General features: G+C 40.1%; 1 protein-coding gene across 5 annotated transcripts in view; it reads right to left on the reverse strand.

Annotated features, from left to right (window-relative positions):
- The window catches only part of sox6a (SRY-box containing gene 6a), a 129,403-nt gene that overhangs the window by 63,857 nt on the left and 41,122 nt on the right, over positions 1 to 24,424 (reverse strand). For 4 of the 5 annotated variants that reach the window (XM_078948179.1, XM_023955377.2, XM_023955378.2 and 1 more), the window contains 2 exons: positions 23,175 to 23,394; positions 19,892 to 20,102 (listed from right to left, as the gene is read on the reverse strand). In XM_078948179.1, coding sequence (XP_078804305.1) covers positions 19,892 to 20,102; positions 23,175 to 23,393 — 430 coding nt within the window. In that variant the 5' untranslated portion in view covers position 23,394. 5 annotated transcript variants of the gene reach the window in all.

Raw genomic sequence — 24,424 nt, forward strand, 5'->3', positions numbered from 1 at the left:
TGAGATTTCATGGAAGCAGACATTTTGACATCAGCAGGAAAAGCCCTTCTACTGCCCCTAGTGGAATGAGGATGAACTACAAGACAGAAAACGTGGACCTGTTAATAGTCAATGTTTTTTTCAAGGAAAGTTTGGATCACACTAATGAAGTAGGGGTCTCAGAAATGCAGAAATGCACATTTTACATATGATACGAATAGTTATGTTGGGTTAAGGCATTTTAATAACTTTAAAAAAGATGTACACATTTTGGAGAAAGTAACATCTAAATTTATGCTCAGTGTTGTGCAAATATCTAAAATATTTCTATCATTTTGGGTTGTTTATTGTCCAAATGTTAAAGAAATATGACCTGCTAACATTCAACAATTGGTGTTTTTTTCTTTTTAAGCAACTCCTAGTCATCTGCAAAAACCAACTTTGACTTATTGAGTTTATTTTAGCCTTTTCTCAAAAGAGAACAAGAAAGAAAAAAACACACAGCAGCCATCCAGCTGACCCAAATGAGAATGTGTGCATTGTTCAGACATGGGGTCTTATTTGCGGCTGTCTTTTTTTTCCCACAATGTGTCTCACAGCCCGGGGATAAAAGACATCAGACACGTGGTCTCATAAGATTCATAAGGTCCCTTTTGTGTGGTCGCAGTCCTGCTGTGAACTTTACTTTAACAATGGGAACTTTTTTAATTTTCAGCAGTAAAAAAAGAGGGAAAAGGAGATAACTGTAAATGTTTAAGCAGGACAATGTGTGTATACACAAACGTTTCTAGGATTCTGTGGTGAAAAACAATTAACGAATTTTACCTACTGGAAGGCACACTTTTTTTTTCTTTTTTTTTCAAAAAAAGTCTTCAATCCGGATTCTTTCTGATGTTGAAGCAATTTTGGGAGGATTACCTCACTCTGTCAAAATGTCAGTCAAACAAGTTTTAGTGGTACGTGTAGCGGTGTTGGCCAGTGTGTTTTCTACGTGTTTCTAACCAGGTTGAGAGTTAGCGTGGAAATAGTAATGTTTTATGACTAATGTTTCAGTCGTATCAGTCAGTTTCTTTTTACATGTTGCAAACAAGGTTTGGAGTGACAGGTATTCTGACTATGCTTGCGTGTAGCGTGTCACAAACAAGTTCTAGGTTGTGTCCTAACTCATTCTCTGCTCACTACATAGAGCACTATATTGGAGCACTAAAATCGAGTGCCCTAGAAACTTCCCAGAAGTCTCTGCGAAAAACCAGTGTGCCTTGATGCTCACCAGATTGGGGAATATAGACCACAATGCATTGCATTTAATGATTTTTGTAAAAAAAAAATGTTTTCAAATGTTTTTTTTTTTACTAAACCATCAACATTTTCTTCTTCTGAACACAGTATTCATGAATAAGTGTCATAAAATGCTGTATAGATTTTCACTTTGTGAAACTAGTGACATCATATATCCCTGTTTAATTAAAAAAATAAAGTAGTGATCATGGTGTCCGAATTGCTTTTAAAACCCAGGGCACTACATTTCTCGCACTATATCGTTTTTTTTTTTGTAGTTACGGGTTTGGGAGGGAATAGTAACATAGGCATAGAGTTACTGTCAACGCAGTTGAAGTCTGACTAACAGACTTAATCTGATCTTATAAAATGGTAAATGGTGTATACTTATGTAGCACTTTCTACCTTCTTACGAAAGCCCAAAGCGCTTTACAGTCACAGTCCCATTCACCCATGCACACATACATTCACACACACTGATGGTGGCTCTGCTGCCGAACACTGGCACCAGCCTCCCACCAGAGGCAGTGTCTTGCCCAAGGACACTTCGACACATGGGCGTGCAAGGCGGGAATCGAACCTGCAATCTTATGATCATGAGTCGACCGCCCTACCGCTGCACCACGGCTGCCCCATTATTGTTCGATGCACCTTATATATGACTTAAGTTCAAACACGAACTACTCTTTGACTGTGCGCCTTGTAATTATATGCGCCCAATAGTGCAGAAAATATGGTAACTTTAAATCAAAAATTTTCCCCAATTGGGCAGCAGCGAATCATTCCCTGAGAAAAAATTATCCACAAGAGAAATATTTACAAATGATATAATGGAATAAATATGCCAAAGACGGATAAAACCTGTCTACTTAATGCAACTGCTTCATGAAAAAGCTGCTCATGCATCTTTGCAGGATTACTTCGTTTGAAAACCGTGCTGAGTGATGTGTCTAACTGCTCCAACAGTGCGTCACAACGAAGCCTCTCCCCCCTGGTTTGTTTAGGTGTTCTGCAAACACACACTTTTATGTCAGATGTCAGTTAGCACAAAACATTGCACCCAGACATCCTCATGATAAAATCTGCAGGCAGAAATTTTCTAAGTGCTACACCGGGACACAAAACCCACAGCTGCATGAGAAGAAGCTGCTCCGCACACAACTTCATCCTCTTACTTGGGTTTTTGTGACAACATGGATGCTGTCAGATCTTCACAGGCCCCTAAGCCAAAGCTGTCTTTCACCACGGATGTCACGCACACACACACACACACACACACACTTGTACAAAAAGGAGACATTCTTGGGCACTTTGTGGAAAATATGCCCCACAGGGCTAGCCTGATTTAGAATGGTTAAGTCAGACAATAGATCATTTGTGGTGCCTTTATCCTGACAAAAGACACCGAAGGCACTCAACAACAGCACATGGTCTATTGTGAATGGCTTAATGCGTAGTTTTGTGCACACGGGCACATTGTGTGGTCATGAGATGCTGTCCACCAGCTGAGCACAGCTTCCTCATTGAGTACATTAAAGCTTCGCATGTTTACAGTTGGATTATGTTTGCAGTAAATAAGCTAATGCAGTGGTCCAGATCACAAGGGCTTTAATATAAACTGAGGGGACAATGGTTACAAGGGAGACAACCAATCTGCCATGAATAGAATCTTGAAGAAAAAAAATAGAAAATTTCAAAATAAAATCATTTAGAAACTAATGCAAATAATAAAGTTTTATGATATATTCGAGAAATGAATTCCACCCTGTTTTTATAGATTTAACTTACAGGTGAGGATCAAACAAGTAAAAACTCATAAGACCCTTTCCTTTTTTTCGTATCACAAGACCTAAAGACACCAAAAAGCATTTGTTCAGTGAGTCTCTCATCACACAAAATCCCAGAACACAATTTATGAGAGCACTTAGAGAGAAAAATATAACATGTAAGTCCAAGACACATCTGCATAAGTCAACCGTGTGTGTACCGATGCACAATTTACAGCCCTCACACCGATAAACACATCAGAAGAGGAGACGGCGGGGGGTGGGAGGGGAAGCGGAAGAGGAAAAGAAAAGAGGAATGAGAGGGAAATGTTTTACCCTAGATGGTTCCCTATCTGTCGCCTCCACTGAGTCAGGGTTCAAGTGCTGTTTAGATTGGAGGGTGCATAAAGATTTCTAGCCATCTGAGCACCGACTCCTTCATCATGTAGAGGAGAAACTCAGACGATAGATGGCTAAGTGAGAGGAGGGAGAAGCGAGATGTGAACTTCAGGAGGTACAGAGGAGAAAAAGACAAGACCCAAAAAATAAAAAAATAACAATGTAAAAACCTTAAAGAAGCATGGAGATTTTTTCAAGCAAAGACAGCAATAGATGACGCACAAAAGTAGCAAAAGTTTGACCATATTTTCCTTAATTTTTATTTAGCAAAGCTCCAGTGCGCTTTGGCGGACGGCAGTGGTTTTCAGTGTGCTGCAGAGGACACACAGCTGTTCTCTACGATGGGGTTTTCTCTGTAACTGTGCCTCCAGGCAGAGGCAGGAACCATGCAGAATCTGTTTCTGGCCTATTGTGTCCTGACATTTTCCAAATTTACAAAACATTTCAATCACCCAAAGTAGAAGGCAGAGCTCTGACATGCATTTACCCTTTTTTCCTAAAGTCTGTAAAAGGCTCCTACACATGTAGGGATCGGCTGCCGTTTCAGCAGATCTTCTTCTTTCTCTTTCGGCTTTTCCCATCAGGGGTCGCCACAGCGAATCATCCTTTTCCACCTCACTCTATCATGAACATCTTCTACCCTAACGTTAGCCAACTTCATGTCCTCTGTTAAGACATCCATGTATCTCCTCTTTGGCCGTCCTCTTGCCCTCCTGCCAGGCAGCTCCATCTCCAACATCCTTCTACCAATATATCCACTATCCCTCCTCTGAACATGTCCAAACCATCTCAGTCTGGCTTCTCTGACTTTGTCGCTAACACAGGCAACATGAGCCGTCCCTCTGATGTACTCGTTCCTTATCCTGTCTAACCTGGTCACTCCTAAGGAGAACCTCAACATCTTCATCTCCGCTACCTCCATCTCAGCCTCTTGTCTCTGTCTCACTGCTACCGTCTCTAACCCATAGAGCAGAGCTGGTCTCACCACTGTCTTGTACACCTTTCCTTTGAGTCTTGCTGGCACTCTTCTGTCACACAACACTCCTGACACTTTCCTCCAACCGCTCCAACCTGCCTGCACTCGCCTCTTCACCTCTTTTCCACAATCCCCATCACACTGAACTGTTGACCCCAAGTACTTAAACTCCTGCACCTTCTTCACCTCAGCCCCCTGTAGCCTAACGCTTCTACCTTGATCCCTCTCGTTCAGACACATGTATTCTGTCTTACTACGACTGTCCTTCATGCCTCTTCTTTCCAGAGCAAACCTCCACCTCTCTAGCTGTTCCTCCACCTGCTCTCTACTCTCACTGCAAATTACAATGTCATCCGCAAACATCATTGTCCAGGGAGATTCCTGTCTTACCTCGTCTGTCAGCCTGTCCATCAGCATAGCAAACAAAAAAGGACTCAAAGCTGATCCTTGGTGTAGTCCCATCTCCACCTTGAACTCCTCTGTCTGACCTACAGCACATCTCACCACCGTCATACTTCTCTCATACATGTCCTGAACTACTCTGACATACTTCTCTGCCACTCCAGACGACCTCATACAGTACCACAGCTCCTCCCTCGGCACCCTGTCATATGCCTTCTCTAAATCTACGAACACACAATGCAGCTCCTTCTGACCTTCTCTGTACTTTTCCATCAACATTCTCAAAGCAAAAATGGCATCAGTGGTGCTCTTATGGGGCATGAAACCATACTGCTGCTCACAAATCTCCACCTTCTTCCTAAGCCTGGCTTCCACTACTCTTTCCCACAGCTTCATTGTGTGGCTCATCAACTTTATTCCTCTATAGTTGCTGCAGTTCTGCGTGTCACCCTTGTTCTTAAAGATCGGGACCAGAACGCTTCTCCTCCATTCCTCAGGCATCTTCTCACTCTCTAAAATCCTATTGAACAACCTTGTTAGAAATTCCACTGCTGTCTCTCCTAGGCACTTCCATACCTCCACAGGTACGTCATCAGGACCAACGGCCTTTCCGCTCTTCATCCTTTTCAGAGCCTTCCTAACCTCATCCTTTCCAATCTCTGCTACTTCCTGCTCCACAACAACCACATCTTCCTCCCTTCTTTCCCTGTCATTTTCCTCGTTCATCAGCTCCTCAAAATACTCCTTCCATCTTTTCTGTACACTCTCCTGGGTTGTTAGCAACTTTCCATCTCTGTCCTTAATCACCCTTATCTGTTGCACGTCCTTCCCATCTCTGTCTCTCTGTCTGGCTAGTCTGTACAAGTCCTTTTCTCCTTCCTTTGTGTCTAACCTGTCATATAGCTCATCGTAAGCTTTCTGTTTGGCCTTTGCCACCTCTCTCTTCACTCTACGCTGCGCTTCCTTGTACTCCTGTCTACCTTCCTCAGTCCTTTCTACATCCCACTTCCTTTTAGCCAACCTCTTCCTCTGGACGCATTCCTGTACTTCCTCATTCCACCACCAAGTCTCTTTACCGTCTTTCCTCTTTCCAGATGACACACCTAGCACCTTCCTACCTGTTTCCCTGATAATCTCTGCTGTAGTTTCCCAGTCATCTGGAAGCTCATCCTGACCACCCAGGACCTGCCTCAACTTCTGCCTAAATTCCTCACAAGTTTCTTCATTCTGTAGCTTCCACCACTTGGTCTTCTTTGCTGTTTTCCCTCTCTTCTTCTTCCTGACCTCCAGAGTCATCTTACACACCACCATGCGGTGCTGTCTGGCTACACTCTCTCCTACCACCACTTTGCAGTCATTAACCTCTCTCAAATGACCTCGTCTACATAGGATGTAGTCCACCTGAGTACTCCTACCTCCACTTCTGTATGTCACTCTATGTTCCTCTCTCTTCTGGAAGTAAGTGTTGACTACAGCCATTTCCATCCTCTTTGCAAAGTCCACCACCATCTGTCCCTCCAGATTCCTTTCCTTCACACCAAACCTGCCCATCACCTCCTCATCACCTCTGTTGCCCTCACCAACATGTCCATTAAAGTCTGCTCCAATAACAACTCTCTCTCCTCTGGGGATACTCTCTATGACCTCATCCAACTCACTCCAGAATCTCTCCTTCACTTCTAACTCACAGCCAACCTGTGGCGCATACCCACTGACTACATTCACCATCACCCCTTCAATTTCTAACTTTAGGCTCATCATCCTGTCTGAGACTCTTTTCACCTCTAGAACACTGTTTACAAACTCCCCCTTCAGAATCACACCTACCCCGTTTCTCTTCCTATCAACACCATGATAGAACAGTTTGTATCCTCCTCCAATACTACGTGCCTTGCTGCCCTTCCACCTTGTCTCCTGCACACACAGTACATCTACCTTCCTTCTCTCCATCATGTCTGCCAGCTCTCTGCCTTTCCCTGTCATTGTGCCAACGTTAAGAGTCCCTATTCTCAAACCTATGTTCCTGCCTTTTCCCTTCTCTCTCTGGCCACGGACCCTTCTGCCTCCCCTCTTTCTTCCACCAACAGTAGTCAAATTTCCACCGACACCCTGTAGGTTAACAGCATCGGTGGCGGTCGTTGTTAACCCGGGCCTCGACCGATCCGGTATGTCTAAATCTTTCTCGTGGATGATTCGCATGGTTATTTTGGCAATTTTTACGCCGGATGCCCTTCCTGACGCAACCCTCTCTATTTATCCGGGCTTGGGACCGGCACAGAAGTTACTGGCTTGCAACCCCTGTGGCCAGATAAACTGTCATTTTTAAGGATAAAACAAAAGACATGAAACAGGGAGCTGGAGTAAATGTTAATTAAATTATAAATGTTCTATTTTTCTATGTATAATAAGTATGTATACATATTTCTATGAATAAAAACTGTTTTACGTTTGACAGCAGTACAAGTTCCTTTCAAAATAAAATACACCTTGTGTCAAAAGATCTTGACTTGAATTAAAGAATGCAAGAAAACCAAGTAAAAAAACATGACATTTTCTATCATTATGACAACAAATACACACTACTGTTCAGAACATTTTAGAATATGCACTTAACTTAACCAATTGGATATCTGTTCAAACTGTTGCATTTTTCTTCAAAACCTATAAGAGCCACAGTGTAGGAATAAAACAGCTGCATCAGGTTGCAGAGCTCCGGTCCAATTAATTCAGCTTTTTTGTTAGATTTTTTTCAATTCGAACATTTTTCTGATTTTTAAATATATATCCACTGCATGTGCAGATTTAAAAAAAACATTGTTTTGTCCTAGGATCCCCAAAATGTCGTGAATGAGAGAAAGTATCAACTCAGTGTTATTTTGCTTTATTAATATATACCATAATTAAAGTTTATCATCAGTTTTAGGCAATAAAACAGAAAAAAAGAATAATACTCATTTTATAATTTTGTTTGAGATGGACGCCAAACTCAAACCAATATTTTTTTAAACCTTATTGATGCAAATTCAATTCAATTCCACTCGAAAGCAAAACCATAAATATTTTTTTTCATAGCTGAAAATAAATGAAGGTGTCAAGCAGTTAAAAAAAAAAGTCAGATTTTTTTCCTGTTTCTAATAAAACCCACACTTTCGCGAGTTTTGTGGCACCAGAGCTTAAGGGTCCCCTGTCATACCGCCAAAATAAAGAGAAGAAACGTTAATCTGAAAAAATTAGGTAATGTTAAAAATAACAAAAGCTAATGTTCCAATGGGTGCCTGCTATTTGTGTAGAGCACTGAGTGCTGAGAAAAAACCCTGAGTGTCTTCAGCGCTCTGCAGAACACCAGCAAATGGAAGCTGACAGCAACACTTTGCGCCTCCAAATTTATGTCAGAGCTGCAACTTCAGCTGCAGAACTCACAGCATCTGACGCACAGGAACGAAAGGAAGAACTGAAATGAATCTTTCCAAAGCAAAATCACACCATTAAGGACAGATAAAACAAATACAAAAGGGATGTCTGGTTGAAAAAACACAATATAACAAGAGTAAAAATACAAAAGCCAAAGTAAAAAGCAAATAAAGACGCAGAACGATGGAGAGTCAGAGAATGAAAGACAGAAATAAAGCCAGAGAAGAACACAGAGAGCAGCTGTCCTAACAGCTGGCCAGCAGGATTGATGTCTCAGTGAAATAAAACTCAACATATGTCCAAACATGAGGAGACGAGCCAGCCAGGAGGAGGAAAGAGATACACACTTACACAAGCACACGCACACTGACACATGCTGATTCAGAACACCGGGGCTGTTTCAAGAACACACACTGATTAAAGAATGCCTCTACACTGCTGAGACATTTAATTGCTCAAAGTGGGTTTATAACACACACACAGTCGCACACAGTCACACACACACAGCTCTTGCTCAGTATTGTAAAACCATTGCACTGCAGAATGGTCAGCCTGGCTGCATGTTAGCGCGGTGTTCATTTCACACACACTATTTTCATCTGTTAGATGACACCTCCACTCTCTTGTCACAGAACGTGGCCTCAAAGAGGACTGAGGGGGGGTGGGGGGCATGCAATAGTCTTTACATGTCATCCTAAAATCATGCCGCATCATTTTGTGATCAGACAAAAAAAAAGCACGCAGCAGTAGACGGTTGTTACGGCTTTGGAAAATCCAAGATTCCAGCTTTAAGCGTGATCGTTTCTGCATTTAACCTGCAGCTGGGTGTGAAAATGAAAGCAGATTAAGTCTCCAGCTTTGCTGGAATTGCTCTTTTATTCGTTTCAAGGTCACTTGTGCTGGAAAACTGGACAAAGTTCTCTGTGAAGCTGAAGTAACTCAGTCAAATCCAGTTTGATGGCCAACCAGCAAACTGAAGGGATGAGAAACCCAGAGGTGCAAACAGAGGTCAAGCTTGTGCTGCATTACTGCTAATGAAGCAATATTAATTGGTGTTTTATAGAGCATGTCAAAATTTGGAGAGCATGAGAAGGCCTGTAGGAGACCCCCTTTCTACTCCACACTATGAGTGGATGTGTTGAACATTTTCCTTACCGGAGACAAACTCAAAAGGAAAAGGTGACGAAAGCAATAATCTTCTTCAGCCTATAAGGATTTTTAGGAGCAAATCAGCAAACAGCTTTCTCTCACTAAACATTAACCCTTTGCAGTCTGAATTTATTGATAGCTATAAGAAATGTTTTTGCTTTGAAGTAGAGGCTTATTGAAGGTGGGTTTTTGCTAAGGGATGTTTGGAATGATAATGCATAATGGCCGTCCATTTTTCTCATGGATAAGACAAGGTGACTGATGGGTAGGAAGGACCACAAAGACAGAAGTGAGGGTGCACTCCCCATTTATTTCCATGGCTTTCTGCTTCTTTTGGACAGGTCCATCAGAAATAGGGTGCAGGCCACCATAGTTTTAAGGTGGACTCTCTTAAAATTACTTTTTACTGAAGGACAATGGACTACCCAGCAAGATGGGAACCAAAGACGGTGATACAAAAGCTCTGCTTTTAGAGTATTAAAACAACCCAAGTTGGAAAAAGTATCAATCACAAAAACTAGAAAGAGATCTCAGTGCCAAGCATTAGAGTGATCAGAACGCACATTTACCGTTTGATCCATGCCAGACAGAAGACATCTACAAACTTTATTTCCTTCCTCTTGGTTTTTGAGCAAAGCAGGAGCTGCAGAACAGTGTAAATAATCTCATTATTTGTATTAAATATACATTGAATAATACATTGATTGTACACAAAATGGTCCATAACACTAAAGTGTACAAAAACGAAGAAAAAATAATATTTCTTAAATATATTTTACAAAGGGAATATGCAACTCGTTAATTATTTGATTTAACTGAATATGAATTCAGAATAATTGACTCCTACATTATTATCTTTGCCTCACATAGTTGTGGTTCAACTTCTAGTTTGTGATTATCAATCTTAAATGAAAAGTAATTTGAACATAAAGGTTAACTGAAAACATCTACCAACCTTCAGATTTCTAAAAGAATCACATTTTAAAGAAAGAGCCCAGTTGGAGCTGCAGTCATTCTCACACGAAGTACAAAGCTATTTCTTTGTTTAACACACGCTCCTGAAGCACCAGTTAAGGACCCAGGCTTCTGGTTTTACTTTAGGCTGGAAATGTGAAACCTTACCCTAACGCACACACACACACACTTTTACACACACAGCACGGACATGCAGACACTGGAGGATGTGTGGGTCAGACACAATAGGAGCGTTGTTTTGGGTCTGGGCCCACAAGAGAGCCAAGGTGGGCGGAGCCAGCGATTTGGGTGGGTGGTCAAAAAGACAAATATCAGTGGAGCGAGGGTGAACTAAGCCAACAATGGCAAAGATCTTGACCAAATATGTGAAAGAGAACCCAAAAGGGCCACCTTCACTTTCACATTCTTATTTTTTTTTATTTGAAAACATTTACTGTAATTGTGTTTTCATTTTTTTTTCATTAATTCTTTTTTTTACGGTCTTTTGTTAAAATTCCATTTTTGTTGATTTGAATAAACACAGATTTATTTTTTCCGACAATTTATTCACACTTTACAATTACTCAACCTTTTAAAAATGGTACCATAAATAGTACCATACTTTCTGCACCGTAAGGCGCACTTCAAAAAATAACAGCACAGTTTATAGTCCGGACTGCATGGATTCATTCTGGTGGTGTTTCCTGATGTCAAAGTGACTTTATAAGCTACAATGCGCTCTGTCAAAACGTCAGTCTGTATTTTTATGTGCTGCAGGTGTTGTGAATATGCTAATGCGGCTAACGTGTAGCGGTCTAACACTGTTTTTTTACAAGTTGCCAACAAGGTTAGGAGTTACAGGTATTGTGAATATGAGTACACGGCTAATGTTATTCATGTGGCTAACGTGCAGCGTGCTGCAAACTACTTTAAGTTACTTCTGACTGATTGACTGATTTAACTCTGACTTTGTTGTCTCAATGTGTCTTAAAGTTCAGTGCGCCTTATTTATAACACAATTTCAAAAATATGCAATTTCTGGGCAATGCGCCTTATATTCCGGTGGTCCCTACAGTGTGGAAAATAATTAAAACATCTTTTAAAAGATTTACATGCGTTTTGTGAGAGTTACTGATTTAAGCGAATTTATTTAAATAGGTTGAACTGGTGTAAACATGAGCTGACAGAAAACAGTAACAGTAACCAAAGTATGTCTTTCCATGCTTCTACAGTAAAAATCACATCCAACAATCACAAACAACAAGGTTTGAGAGCCACCAGAAAATCTAAAAATTGAATTCTTAACACAAAAAAAAGAATTTAAATCAATTGACCCTTTATGTTTACCAGAGGTAAACAACATTATTTAGAAATATTCCAGAAGATGGGATCCTTTCTGACTTATGGAACCACTTTCACTTTAACCTTTTGGATGAATTAAGCTGAAAATAAGTAAATATGTTTATTTTATTGTGGTTCAAAAAGTTCATGATTAAGAATTTTTTTTTTCAGTTTGCGATGACAATATACAACAAACAAAAAATTTGGATGATTTGTGTTTAGGCCAGTACAGAAGATGAGAGGTTTTCTCTGATTTTAAATGTGACCAAGAAACATTTGACTTTTTTCCTCTGTTACACATCATGTAGGACTTCATCAAATTAAGCAGGAGTCTAGAATTTCACTGCTATCCATCCTAAAATAAAATAAAGAAGATTAAATGTTTGCATTAAGTAAACCTTTTGGGTAAAGCAGAGTATTGTTTTACCAAATCTCACCGCATGCTCCTGTACCAAATGTTGGCTGGCTTGCAGCCAATCTGCACAGAAGGAGACAACCCAGCATATTCCACTAATGTGTAGTCCCAGCCCACAGGCTGTGGCTGATCGTTAGCAAAGAGCGCCCAATCAATTACTGAGTAATTGATTGAAAGCAACCACAAGAAGTCCAGAGGGAGCTGATTTCGCCGTGGCTAGTTCATTTTTTAAAGAATGAAGGCTACAATGGGTTGAAATAAAAGCTCCTCACTTCAGCTTTGCTAATACACAATTTTGTGCTGTTGATATTAATTGTTGTGCACATCTTCACACACAAACAAAGCCTCCACCTGCACACAATTATAAACCAAACTGTCGGCCTCATGAAGCGCTGGCAGCATAAAGCCAGAGCTGGGACTTTGTTCATTAGCCTTTAGGCTTCATGTTGGGTTCACACCACCATCACAAAGTCTATGGAAACTCCAATTGACTCCAATTTAGTAGTGACGTTTGTATGACGTCCTTTTTAATATACAGAAGTGGCAAGCATTTGGCTATCAATCATGAAGGAGAAATGACTAATTGCTGTTGCCCGAATAGAATTCTATAATACCGAGTCTGTCATATATTGGAATAGGGCTGTCAAAGAAAAGACCTGGGTTTGCACCGCTTTGACATTTCGCACAAAGCCTCTTCCAACTGTGGCGGGTAACAACAGTCCAGTGTGAACACCATATGCTAAAGCGCTGCAACATATGCCCAGTGTGACTGTAGCACACTTCCTAATGCTGACCCTTTCTGTCTTATGAGATGTCATGTGACACACACAAATCCAGACGCACAACTCACAGGCAGCTCATTCTGCAATTTAGCATTAAAAAAAAAAATACAGAAACTTTTCGCGTGCAGCCCTTTTACTAACTCAAACAGGACAATTCAGGGCGTGGAAACTCAACAGTTCACAGAGCTGACAGAAGGAGCAGCAGTCCTGAAAAAGGTCTCTCTTGTTGACAAAAATAGTTATGGACAACCTTTACTATGAACCCTTCATCCAGCTGCAGAAACTACTATATGGGCAACTATAGATTTTTTTAGTTTTAACTTAAAAACTCACTCCAAAGAAAATGTTGTATTTTACATGTTCTTAAGGCAATTTTCTGATGATGGAGGACATAAAGAAAATTCTGCTCAAATTTGCATTTCTGAGTATTTCCTGAAGTTATTCGTGGTAAATCAAGAGCAGATGACAAAATGCCAACGGAAAAAAAACGTTTTTACCCCAAGCCACAAGTTCCCTACTCTGCTCCATTCTGATGCGTCCACTTCTGGACGACTGGATCCATGTACGGCTGTGTTTTTCATCGTTTGAGCAGGTTTCAGTTTCAAAAAACTGGATAGCTCCAATATTGCTTGCCATTTTTGTTGGGGGTGTAAGGGGCTGTAAGCTAGCAAGAGAACGTGCAAACAGAAAGTTTTCAGCAACTGGCAGGAAAGGGGGCAGGGTTGCTCCATGCCAACAACTCAGCAGCAAATTTCTGATGAACTCCTGCTGCTCTGCAGAAACTATGTCCTGGAAAACAACAACAGTTTTTGATTTAGTCTAAAAACAAGATAATCATAATTAAAAGACCACTGGGAACAATTTGCAATAGATCAAAATATGTTCAGAGTGGAACCTTAAGGAAGTTCAGGGCTCTTTGAACTGGACAACACCACCTAAGACTCACTCAGCAGAGCTTAAAGAGGCGAACATGCATGAGCTGAAAGTGGCAAAGTGACAATGTGGAAGGTAGAGTCCCTCCACGGTCTTCATTTTTGTTGTCTGCCTGTGACCGTTTCTGCAAACAGGTACAACAAACCGGAGATTTGCAAGCTTTAAGAGCTTAATCCTGAAAAGTCCCGGCTTTGTAAACAGATTTGATTTCAAATAGCCTTGAATAAACTGTGTCAGAGTGTGAGAAACATTAAAAGGTGCTACACGCAGCATGGAGCTCTGCTTCCAAAGGGACATCATGAAAAATGAAAACAGCTGAAACTCGGCCAAACAAAAATGGCATGTGCTTCAAACTTTACACTTAATTATAAGTTATCACAAGTTCAAGTTTTTGGAATATGAATCAATCAAGACAGTCATTATAACCTATGAAAACAAGCCGGCTTTGTTGGATTCTAGAAATGCATCATCATGTTACCACTAATGCCAGATTGAAGGCTGTGCTTTAGCCTATTTCCATATGATGGGAGGGGCAGCTGGTGGCATTCACAAATCTAAAATAGGATCCTTGGTCTCTTTATGAATATCTAATGTGTGCACTGAGGTATGGGGAAATTTGGTGTTGTCCTTTGTTGTTAAAAATAAGAAACAACATGGTTTTGTCTTCAATAAAAGAATTCAGAAACAGTTTGCACAGTTTGGCCTCCAGTTGGGGTACTTTAACTCATGAAACAGTGGTGCAGGTGTCTCCCTGGGGTGCAGCAGTAATTGAGCCCAATCGCATTTGTAAATGAAGCACGTGAATTGCACAGTAATTCGCCCAGGCGCTGGTGTAAGGAGGGATTAGAGTGATTTTAAGTGTTTGCCAGGCGCCAGGGCTGCACTTGGCACATTGGATGGCTGAGTTGGCACAGGGGCTCATCGTCTGTGCCAGACCTTATTAGCAGCAGGTTGGCTCTCCTAAGGTACAACAAGACAAATGATTATAATTCATTCATCAAAACTGAGGGAGTTAGATTGCACACTTCATTGACATCCATCGTACCGCATCCCAATGTGGTTTAGATTGGCATTCAGTTAATGTGGTCTGTTTAGTTTGTTAATTCCCTTCATGTAGAGCTTTACCGGGCACTGAGAATTCAATGAGAAGGCGTATGATGAATGAATCTGTATCAGAAATTTAGTTTTGTCCAGTTTCATTTCCTTTTGTTTGACATTAATCTTAAAATCATAGGGGCAGAATTTTATCCTTTAGTTTTCACTGTAATTACATATTTTTCTATAGTCTTTTATTATAAGAATTCTGCTTTTTCTATGCATAAGTCTCTATTTGAATATAGTGTTTTGGATTTGGCCGTCATTCTTACATTAATCACACTTATTATTATTGTTATTCATAGATTTCAGTGACAATTTCATACTCAAAGTACGGTGGCCCTGAAGTCCAAACCACACCAACAAATCAATCAACACAAAAACATTTTAAAGATCGCAACAAAAAGTAAAAAAGCACAACAAATAAATTTTAAAAAATGTAAAAAAAAAACTACATTAGTTTAGAAATAAAATAATTCCAAGAAATTGGAACTTTTTAAAATGAAATGTTTTGGAAAACAAGAGGTATTATGGGACAGTGCTTATTGGTTGATGTTGTTTTCTGTCATTTTAGACAAAATAAAGACACATTTTCAAAAATTCAAAAGTCAATAATCAAACATCATCATCTAATCAGTCCAATTATCTCCCACAATACCTTCCCTCTCTGGTTTCTTAGTTTCTTTTTTTTTCTTTTTTGGATTTCTGGCAATTACTTTTGTTTTCCAAAATGTTCAATTTTTCTATTTCATTTTTTTTTTTGGAATTGTGTTTTGATTTCTGGAATTTTATTTGATTTCTAACATACATTTTAATTATTTGTTGTGCTTTTTCAATTGTGGTTGTGATCTTAAAACCCATCTAGATTTGTTGGTGTGATTTGCACCTTATCAAAGTGTTGAATGTCTTCTATCTTTTGTCCAACCCTTTGTCGGAATTGGAACTGATACACTTCAAGCAATCTAATAGCAAAGAAGACAGACAAAAGAGATGGATATCTATTCACAATAATATCAAACTTAAGTTGATTAGTCATTATTTGAGTGATAAAAAAATTAAAAGTCAAATTTAAAGCCTAAAGATCCACATACAAATAAAAATGACACCATTAAAATTACTCTTAATCATAAATGGAAATATTAGTTATTTTCTTACCTGACACTTTGAATCCATCAAATAGGAAGTTTGTTATAAACATTTTAATTAATTGCTTGAAAATGAGTTAGAGAAAACAAATATATTTAATTCCACCCATTTTTATTCTTTACTTTACTATTTTAGTAATCTTTTACATATTTTTAACCTAAAAAATACATTTTAATCATTTCTATTTTTTTAAACAATGGAGGAGTATTTCCATTAAACATTGTGTGCGAAGCAAAAAGTTTTTCTTTTACCGTTTCATTTATTTTGCCCTTGAACATTTTTATGAAGCCTCCAGCCTACCAGTCAAATAAAAGCTTTAGCGGCACGCAGAAATATTTTTGTATGCAGATCGTCTTTGTGTTTAGGCCTTCACACAATACAGGCCCAAGTTTACAAAAAGGTAACAGAGTCGAGAAAAAGAATCCGGCCTTCACCTTCTTGTCAACCGTTTGGGTTGTGTAGACATCTCGGTGAAAGAGACGCATTTTCAGCAACAAGCTATGCAGTAATACATCTAGTTGGCAGTCTTCAAAAATTCTCGATAAACCTTTTAAAAGCTCCTGCAACAGTTGCTTCAAAATAAAAAGTAAAAAAAAAAAAGATCTCCCACATAGTAAAAAGCCAGGCTGAGTCCATTCATCAGAACTGTCAGAGGCACTTAGAGTTTCTCTGAGCTGCAGACTGCTAACAAGCGGGGCGACAGGGGGTGAGAGCCGCTCTGGGGCTAACAACCACATCTTCCACAGTTTAGCTCCAGGTTACACGGCAGAGAGGGATCAGTTAGCTAAGTGGGCGCTCAGTAGTTATTAGAGTGTGTGTTTTTTGTGTGTCTCTGTTTGATCATCCGGACAATCAAACCTAGGGGAGCGAACGGAGGTGGCGTAAGACGCCGCACGTGGCACCATTGTTCGCCATTGTTCGCCATTGTGTTTGAAATCCCAAATTCTTGCAGTAATGAGGTGAAAAAAAATTACTTTTAGATATCAGTTTTACTTAACACACACTGCATAAAGAAAAAAAAAATAGAAAAATTCCAACAAATACAGAGTACAAGTGAGCGTTTCTTCTGCGTTTGAAAGACAAAGTGATCCCTGTCACACTGGAGCTCACTGTAAACCCATTCACCAGCATGGCCTTGCACTCCTGTGGGCAGTTCATTCTTTTAAGGAAACAAAACAAATCTAACATCGTGTGAGTTTGGAAGGCTTCTTTTTTTTTTTACCGGTGACTCACAACAAAGCTTCAATTTAGGATGTAAGCAAGGTCGCCTGCTGCAGAAAGCTTGTGTAAAATGTAATTTGAAAGACACCTGAAGAGATGAAAGATAAAAAACAAGAGGGAATGACTCTTATCAGTTGAAAATTGACCCAAAGATGCAAAAGTATTCAAACAAAATTAAAAGTTTAGAAATAAAAGGAAGATGGAACACAGGGCTGTCATCGCTCATTAGTTCTAAAAGCCACAAATGAAACAAAGTTACTTCATGAGGCATTCAGCCTCAGGTGTCTATTGATTACCCTGCTTTTGTGTCACCTTCATTTTGAAAAACCACATTTGGAAAAAAAATAAAAAAGGAAAATGAAGTGGCTGTCAAAAATTAGGAGATGGTAGTTTGAGGCTTTGCCACAGTGATGAGTTTAGGATGAGCCTTCAAGGATGGCAGCATTCATGTATCCCTTGTGCTATCCTAGGCACTTTAACATTGGGAGTTGGGTCATCTAGACCCCACAAGACAGTACGCTGAACCTTTTTTCTTCAATGATTTGTGATCTTCACTGGTGTCCATGGATTACATGAAATCCTTACCACCTTTATCCACCTTTGTCATGGTAGGGAGAACACGTCAATGGTCATCTTGACCCCATAGGATAGCACAAGGGTTACACAAGGCCCGAAAACAAAACTGCCATTCATGTCAACGCTGAACCGCTTAGTGTGCCTGGTTAAACGGTCCATACCTGTCTCATTTCTCCTTTGCTTTTTGATTTGTCAAAAGGCTTTGTCACAACTGCCCTCACGGGTGAATACAGTGTTGTCATCTGGCAAAAAATAGGCAAACTTGTAAAGAAACCTGCATGAAATAATTAAGGTCATTGACCTTTCAGTGAACTCATAAAAGGAAAATGTTCACACCCATTTTTACTACGTGCATGCTGCGAGTGACAGGTCATAGTTACCACTGAAAACAACACATAAGGGTAGGTAAGGGTGAAATAGGTGACGTTGTACAGGTTTTTCATTTTCTCAATAGCCCCAAACTGTACAAAAGGCCCCCATTAGTGCTGTTCATGTGTTAAAAAAATGAGGAAATTCGACAACCCAGTTATAGTTTGTGTTGCCATCCTACGGGCTCTTTCGTATCTCGTGCTCATGAGTGCAACATTCACCGTCAGCCAGTTAGAAGCCAGAACATGCACTTTACCAACAACTAGATTGCGGCGTGAGAACATCACATCGCCCGTACGTCATAAGTGCGTGGAACTAACATTATTCTTGAAAATACTTATCAATGCACCTACCACTCACACAACAATCACATGTTTCACATTCAACATTGTCCATTGAGATGGCCACAAGAGCCTCAAGGGAACTGCAAGACACACCTGTGCTTCCTTTAAGATGTAGCCACCCCTCTCTAAGACCTCCACGCGTCTGGACAACCCAACTGCTACAACTGCTTTTAGGACGGTGTAAAAGCAACTATAACTTTTTTTTTATATGACACATTTTGAGTCTCTCCTTTTTCTATCTAATGTATATTGACCTTAAATCTTAACTAAAAATGTTCTGTTTATCTTTTTGACTATGTAAAAATGAGAACACCCTGCATGCAACAAACCAGAGAACCACCAAAAAACGTTCATGATCTGTTAGGTCCGATCTTTATGAATGTGTACACACAGTTTAAAAACAGAAAAGGCAAAAAAGATTCCCACTAAAGCATGTCCTCGAGCATTTCCTTGCACTCCTGTGCTCTTTTTGATTTGACAGGAAGGTGTAGCAAAGGTTTGGAACACACAAACACAGACAGTCGTTTTAACTTTAAAGACACTTGCTGCAATGTAGATGAGAGGAAAACTTACCAACCTTTCAACTAGAGACACTGCACTAAACCGCACCTCCGGCTGTCCCATTTTGGTCCACTTTACTGCATCAGTAACAAAGTCAAACCTCTACATAAGTGAGATCAAGCGCTCCTCTGATGATATCTCAATGACTATCTACAAATAACAGTGAAAAGTGGTGTTTCAGATCTGCTTGCTGTGGGGTGGGAAGGGGCAAGCCTGGGCATGAGGGGAGCAGTTTCCCTTTGTTGGATCAGAGGAGACAAGGCAGAAAGGGAAACCTGTGTTAATACTGGAATCTAACGAGTGAGGGACATGTCAGTCTTGGATGTTTAAAGCTTTAGTCGGGTAAGGAGGGGAGAGCAAACATCATGTCCATAAATGTTAGGGAATAAGAAAATGTATTTCTTTCTTTGTTGATGAACTAACACAAGACTTGTGATTCAGTGCTGTGCTGAGGGAAACGTAACATCAAGAAAGATGTAATTCTGCTGATGCGGTCACAACCCTGTAAAACTCAAATCGTATTTTAAGAATTTCCTTGATAAACTGGATGGTGCTCCTTCACTGGACAAACCTTTATATCCCGCTAGTTTCTGACAGCTTTTGAAATGAAGCAAAAAGAATGAACAAGACTGTTCAACACAAGCAAAGCTGTATTTGTGTGTGCTGTACAGTTGTCTTTCAAGTAGTGTTAACAAGTTGGCCTGCAGGTCTGAGAGGACGTTTACACAAGTCATATTCCTATTGAAACCCGCAGGAACGTGGCCGCATGAAAGAAACAAAAGAGATCCTCTTACCGTCTTGTTCTGTCTTTGTCAGCTCCACAAGCTTCTTCTGTTTCAGGGTGTCCACCACGTCTGCCAGGCTTCCTTTGCGGCGCTCTGGCGTCCCGAAGGCAAAGCCGGTCATCGGCTCTCCCCGATCCCGTGAGCTCTCCTCCAGCTTGGTTGGAGACGTCGAGTTATTTCGATGGGAGTAGACGGAGCAGCCCTTGTTGCTTTCACTGTCCTGAAAGGAAGGAAGTGTTTGAAGGGATTTATGCTGGAGATCATTACATTTATGTTGAAAAAAACTTGTTCCGAAAATTATCTAAACTTATCTGACATTTGTCTGTGTTTTGCTCCTAATTAGAAATGATGCCTGCAGTTAAGGATCAGTTGATTTCCCTGTACTTTTTACTGCTTGGATCTGTTGTTCATAAAGAGATATTGGAGGAACTCCTGGACTTTACAGCAGTTCTAAATAAAAATATTATCACACTGTAGAGTAATCTTAAACCTTCAACATGGGATCTTAAGCTCCTGTGTTCTTTCGACTACCGTAACTCTTCGGCCTTTTACAAAATCCAGCAGATCCTGAAACAGAGAAAAGCAGCCTTGAGCTGATACACTACACACAAACGACGGGTTCAAAGCTGATGTGAAAAGCTGCTTTTGTAGACGTTTATGTCGATCGCATAAAGGGTTGAAGATTTAGGGGATGTCAAAGAACGTTTGTTATTTAGACATGTCCGGTGTTAAAGGGTTAAAGCCTTTTGAGATGCTGTGAAGTTGTTCTCGGGGAAAGCAGTCTAGGTTGGACTTAATTTCCCTCTCTGTAGAATTTGAGCAGATTAGCATTGATAAAGGAATTCCTTTGATTTCTGTCTGCTCATCTGAGTTTTGACTCAAGAAAAAATCAGGAGGCGTGTCTGTGTTGACTCGTTCATTCAGGTTGATTTCATAAAACCAATTGGTAAAAACAGTCAATAGGAGTTTTTTGTTACAAATGTTTAATTTCCTTATTAGAGGATGATTAGAGGATCCCATCTAATCATCCATCCATCTATTTACTTACCTAATGTATGTAGGGTACTAAGACCTGTTAGGGGAAGGTGGGGTACACTCTATACAGCTATCAGTCTGTAGTAGGGCTACACACACCTAGGTACAATTTAGAATCACCAATGAACCTATGAGGAGTGTTTTTGGACTGGGGGAGTGCGGCCCCCCTCACCAAGAAGATCTAAAAAAAAAGAGGGATAAAGGAAGTCCAGATGAAGCAGCAGGAGTCTATTTCTGTCCTGACGATAAGCCTTCAAGATGACCACATTGTCCCACACAACAGACGCTTTAACACAGGTGTCCTAAACACCAGAGCTATTTTGGGATGCTTTGGAAGGTGCTTTGGGGATGTGTGTGTGTGTGTGTGGGGGGGGGGGGGGGGGGGGGGGGGACTTAAGTTTCAAATACAAGGGGCTTTGGCAGGACCTTAAGATGCCCTTGAAAGGGGTCCAGGAGGTCCTGCTCGTTTTGTCTTAGAGCGGGAGATTCCTCTCTAATGAGGACTGAGAGATAGCGCGTCACTCATGGATGGCTCAGATGGGTCTGGGTGTAGTAAGGATGTTACACAATCAGAACCACACAAGAAGGAAGATTAGCCGGAAGAACAGCCAAAGGCCAGTCCACGGTAACAAGTGTGAATTAGCGAATTGTCATCAAGCACTGCACTAAAAACCTAAACTAAACCAAGTCTGCTTTTAAATTTCATTCACATTTGGCTTTTTGTTTAATGTTGCAATAAATTCTTTTTTTTTTTTGTTTCAGTTTTAAAGATTTACAAGGTGACAAGCCGGCTCCTTTTCAACTCAGCCGTCTTTCTCTGCTAAGAGATTTGTGACTGGTATTATTTTGCAATATCTTCATCAAACTGTTAAAGGGAAGTCAATCAGGATAAGTATTTTGTATTTCCAGAGCATGTAAGAGCTGTTGAATCCACAGCATCTCCTTAAACAATGGAGATGTTGCCAGCAATGCTTTAATCCTCAACTGTTTGTGTGAATTAGCTGATTCGGAAACGGAGAAGAGCGACTTTGCATGTCGGCTTTGCATTGGTATTCAACACATTACTTAAATAAAGTGTTGCATAACTGTGCAAAGTTGCTTTTCTCTGCGTCAGAATCCAATGATTTACATTGATTACATGAACACATCACCACTGTAACTTTTCTTCACTACAAAATCCACTGAAATTACCGTAATTGCGTAGAAGAGTGAATAAAATGTAAACAATGGAACTATATTATGTCTCATCAGGCATTTTCTGAAGTAAAAGCCTAAAAATTATGATCATTTTACAAAGACTATTTATGAATCCACTATGTTCTGATGATGAGAACTTTGATGATTTATTAAATATTAATTCTGAATGCATTTTTTTAAATAAATCATTCAAACGCAATGCATTGTGGTCTATATTGAGAGCTTCGATGCACACTAGTTTTTCTCAAAGACTTCTGGGAAATTTCCAGGGTACTTGATTTTGGAAATCTAGTTTCGGACACCCCGAAAAAATGGCAAAGGCACTTTAGGTGATAGTGCACTAAGTACTGAGTAGTTGGGGAATTGAGCCCCAACCACAGTATGACTGCACACTTCGGCCAAAAAGTTTGCTTTGATCCAAGGTGTAATCAATCTCATCCAAGTTAAGTCACTTTTACAGCTGTTCTGAAAAAGCATTAATACACTTTTAGAAAAACAAAGAACTTTAATATGTTCTCCAAAAAATGTACAATCATATGTAGAATGGCTACTTTGTCTGAGAAGTTTTAGATGTGTTTTACCACAATGATGAGGCCCATAAAAACTCAGAGGCTCCAGTCCAACCTGCCTTATCCACCAGAGACACACAGAACCTTAAGTCAAGTACACACACAAGCACACACACATCCATGCTGTGGAGATATAAAGAAGCTTGGGGTATAACTCTCTCAAGAAGGACCCTCATAGGGCCGCCTGCAGCACCGCCTGCAGCAAACTGAGCAGAGAGAGCTGCTGCTGTGTGAGTGTGTGTGACCGGAATGGGTTTATATGCATCTTAGAAAGTGTGTTCACTCGAGAGGGCACGTTTGTCATCACGCATGAGAATTTGCACACTCCGTGTACTCCTGCATGTATTTCACGAGTGCTTTATGACCTGCATGCCTCAAGTGTGTTTACTGTGTACAGCAACTGCATTTGCTTTATAGGTTTGAGTTACAGCACCATATTTCAAGATAAGAAATGGTCAATTTCACTTCACCGCGAGTAATCCACTTCTCACCATCGCAGCAGGGGCGACATTTTCCCAGTCAGCATCCATCCGCTTTTCTGTGACAGGCTGAAATTCATCTGAGTGAGACTGATCTTGTAGCAAGGGGGACCCCGTCTCCTTTGGGCCCTCTGGCCCCTCATCTGCCCAGACTGCGTTGTCCTGACCCATCGCTTCTGCCTCCTCAGACGGGGGGCGAAAGGGAGGAGTTGCTCGCATGGAAGACATCATTCTGTGAAGGAAAGATGAAAGCGCATTGGTAAACTCTGCTCGTTTTCAAGAACACTGAGCACGAAAGGAGGCAAACTGGTGTGATTGATCTCATAATGGTGGACTGGAAAACAATGGCTTTAAGTGTGTCTTGACGTAATTTAATTTAAAAAGCTTTGCCCTGACTCCCCTAAATTTTGAGTCAGTATCTGTATCATTATTGACAGAGAATAAGAAATAATCCAAAATAGCCTCTTTAAACTTTAGTAATAGCAACTCAGTTGAAAGAACTGCTGTTTTAATATTCATTACAGGAACATCCAGCCGTCCAAAATCTTCTGCCCCCTTCATGTAAAATGTTGTAGCTCCGTCACTAAATTAGACAAAATGATCACCAGTTTTTCTAGCTGGATCATGGGTTTTGAACTCAATAAAAAAAATGAAATATGGAATTCATGTTTAGGTTTCACACTAAAAACTCCACAAGTTAGGTTGTTTTTAACCCAACTCTGAGGTTATAAGGGATTTATTATTATTTTTGCTGGGTTATTTAAAAAAAGCAAAATGAACCGAAAGCATAAATTGTGTTAAAATGAAACCACTATAACCCCAAAACATTAGTATTGCACAGAAAAAGTAACCCTAAAATACTGTATATCCCAACAGGAATATCACGAGTGTTTTGGGAGGAGTACTTCACCAGTCTTATGTATGCTTTAAACAGCGACATCTTAGTCATCTTGACATCTTGCGTTTCTTTTTGCAGCACTTTTTGAGTTACCAGAATCACACAGTGAATGATTTTGAACGAAATATAGTTTTGTCATTATTGATTTTATGGATCATTTCAAGATCATTTCTACACACCACTGATACTTGTAGTTGTTTTATATTTGCAAAATTGATGCTTTATAGGAGATAATGAGCACTTTTTACCCATTATTGTTAATTGAATAAAATAAAAAAAAGGTGTTAAAGTAGAATCCATTTTTATAATGCAATGAATCTTATTGTTCTCCTACTTAAAACTGAAGTAACTGTGACAAATATAC

Source organism: Oryzias latipes, chromosome 6 (assembly GCF_053564925.1).
Source record: "Oryzias latipes strain Hd-rR chromosome 6, Olatipes_Hd-rR_3.1".
NCBI lineage: Eukaryota > Metazoa > Chordata > Actinopteri > Beloniformes > Adrianichthyidae > Oryzias > Oryzias latipes.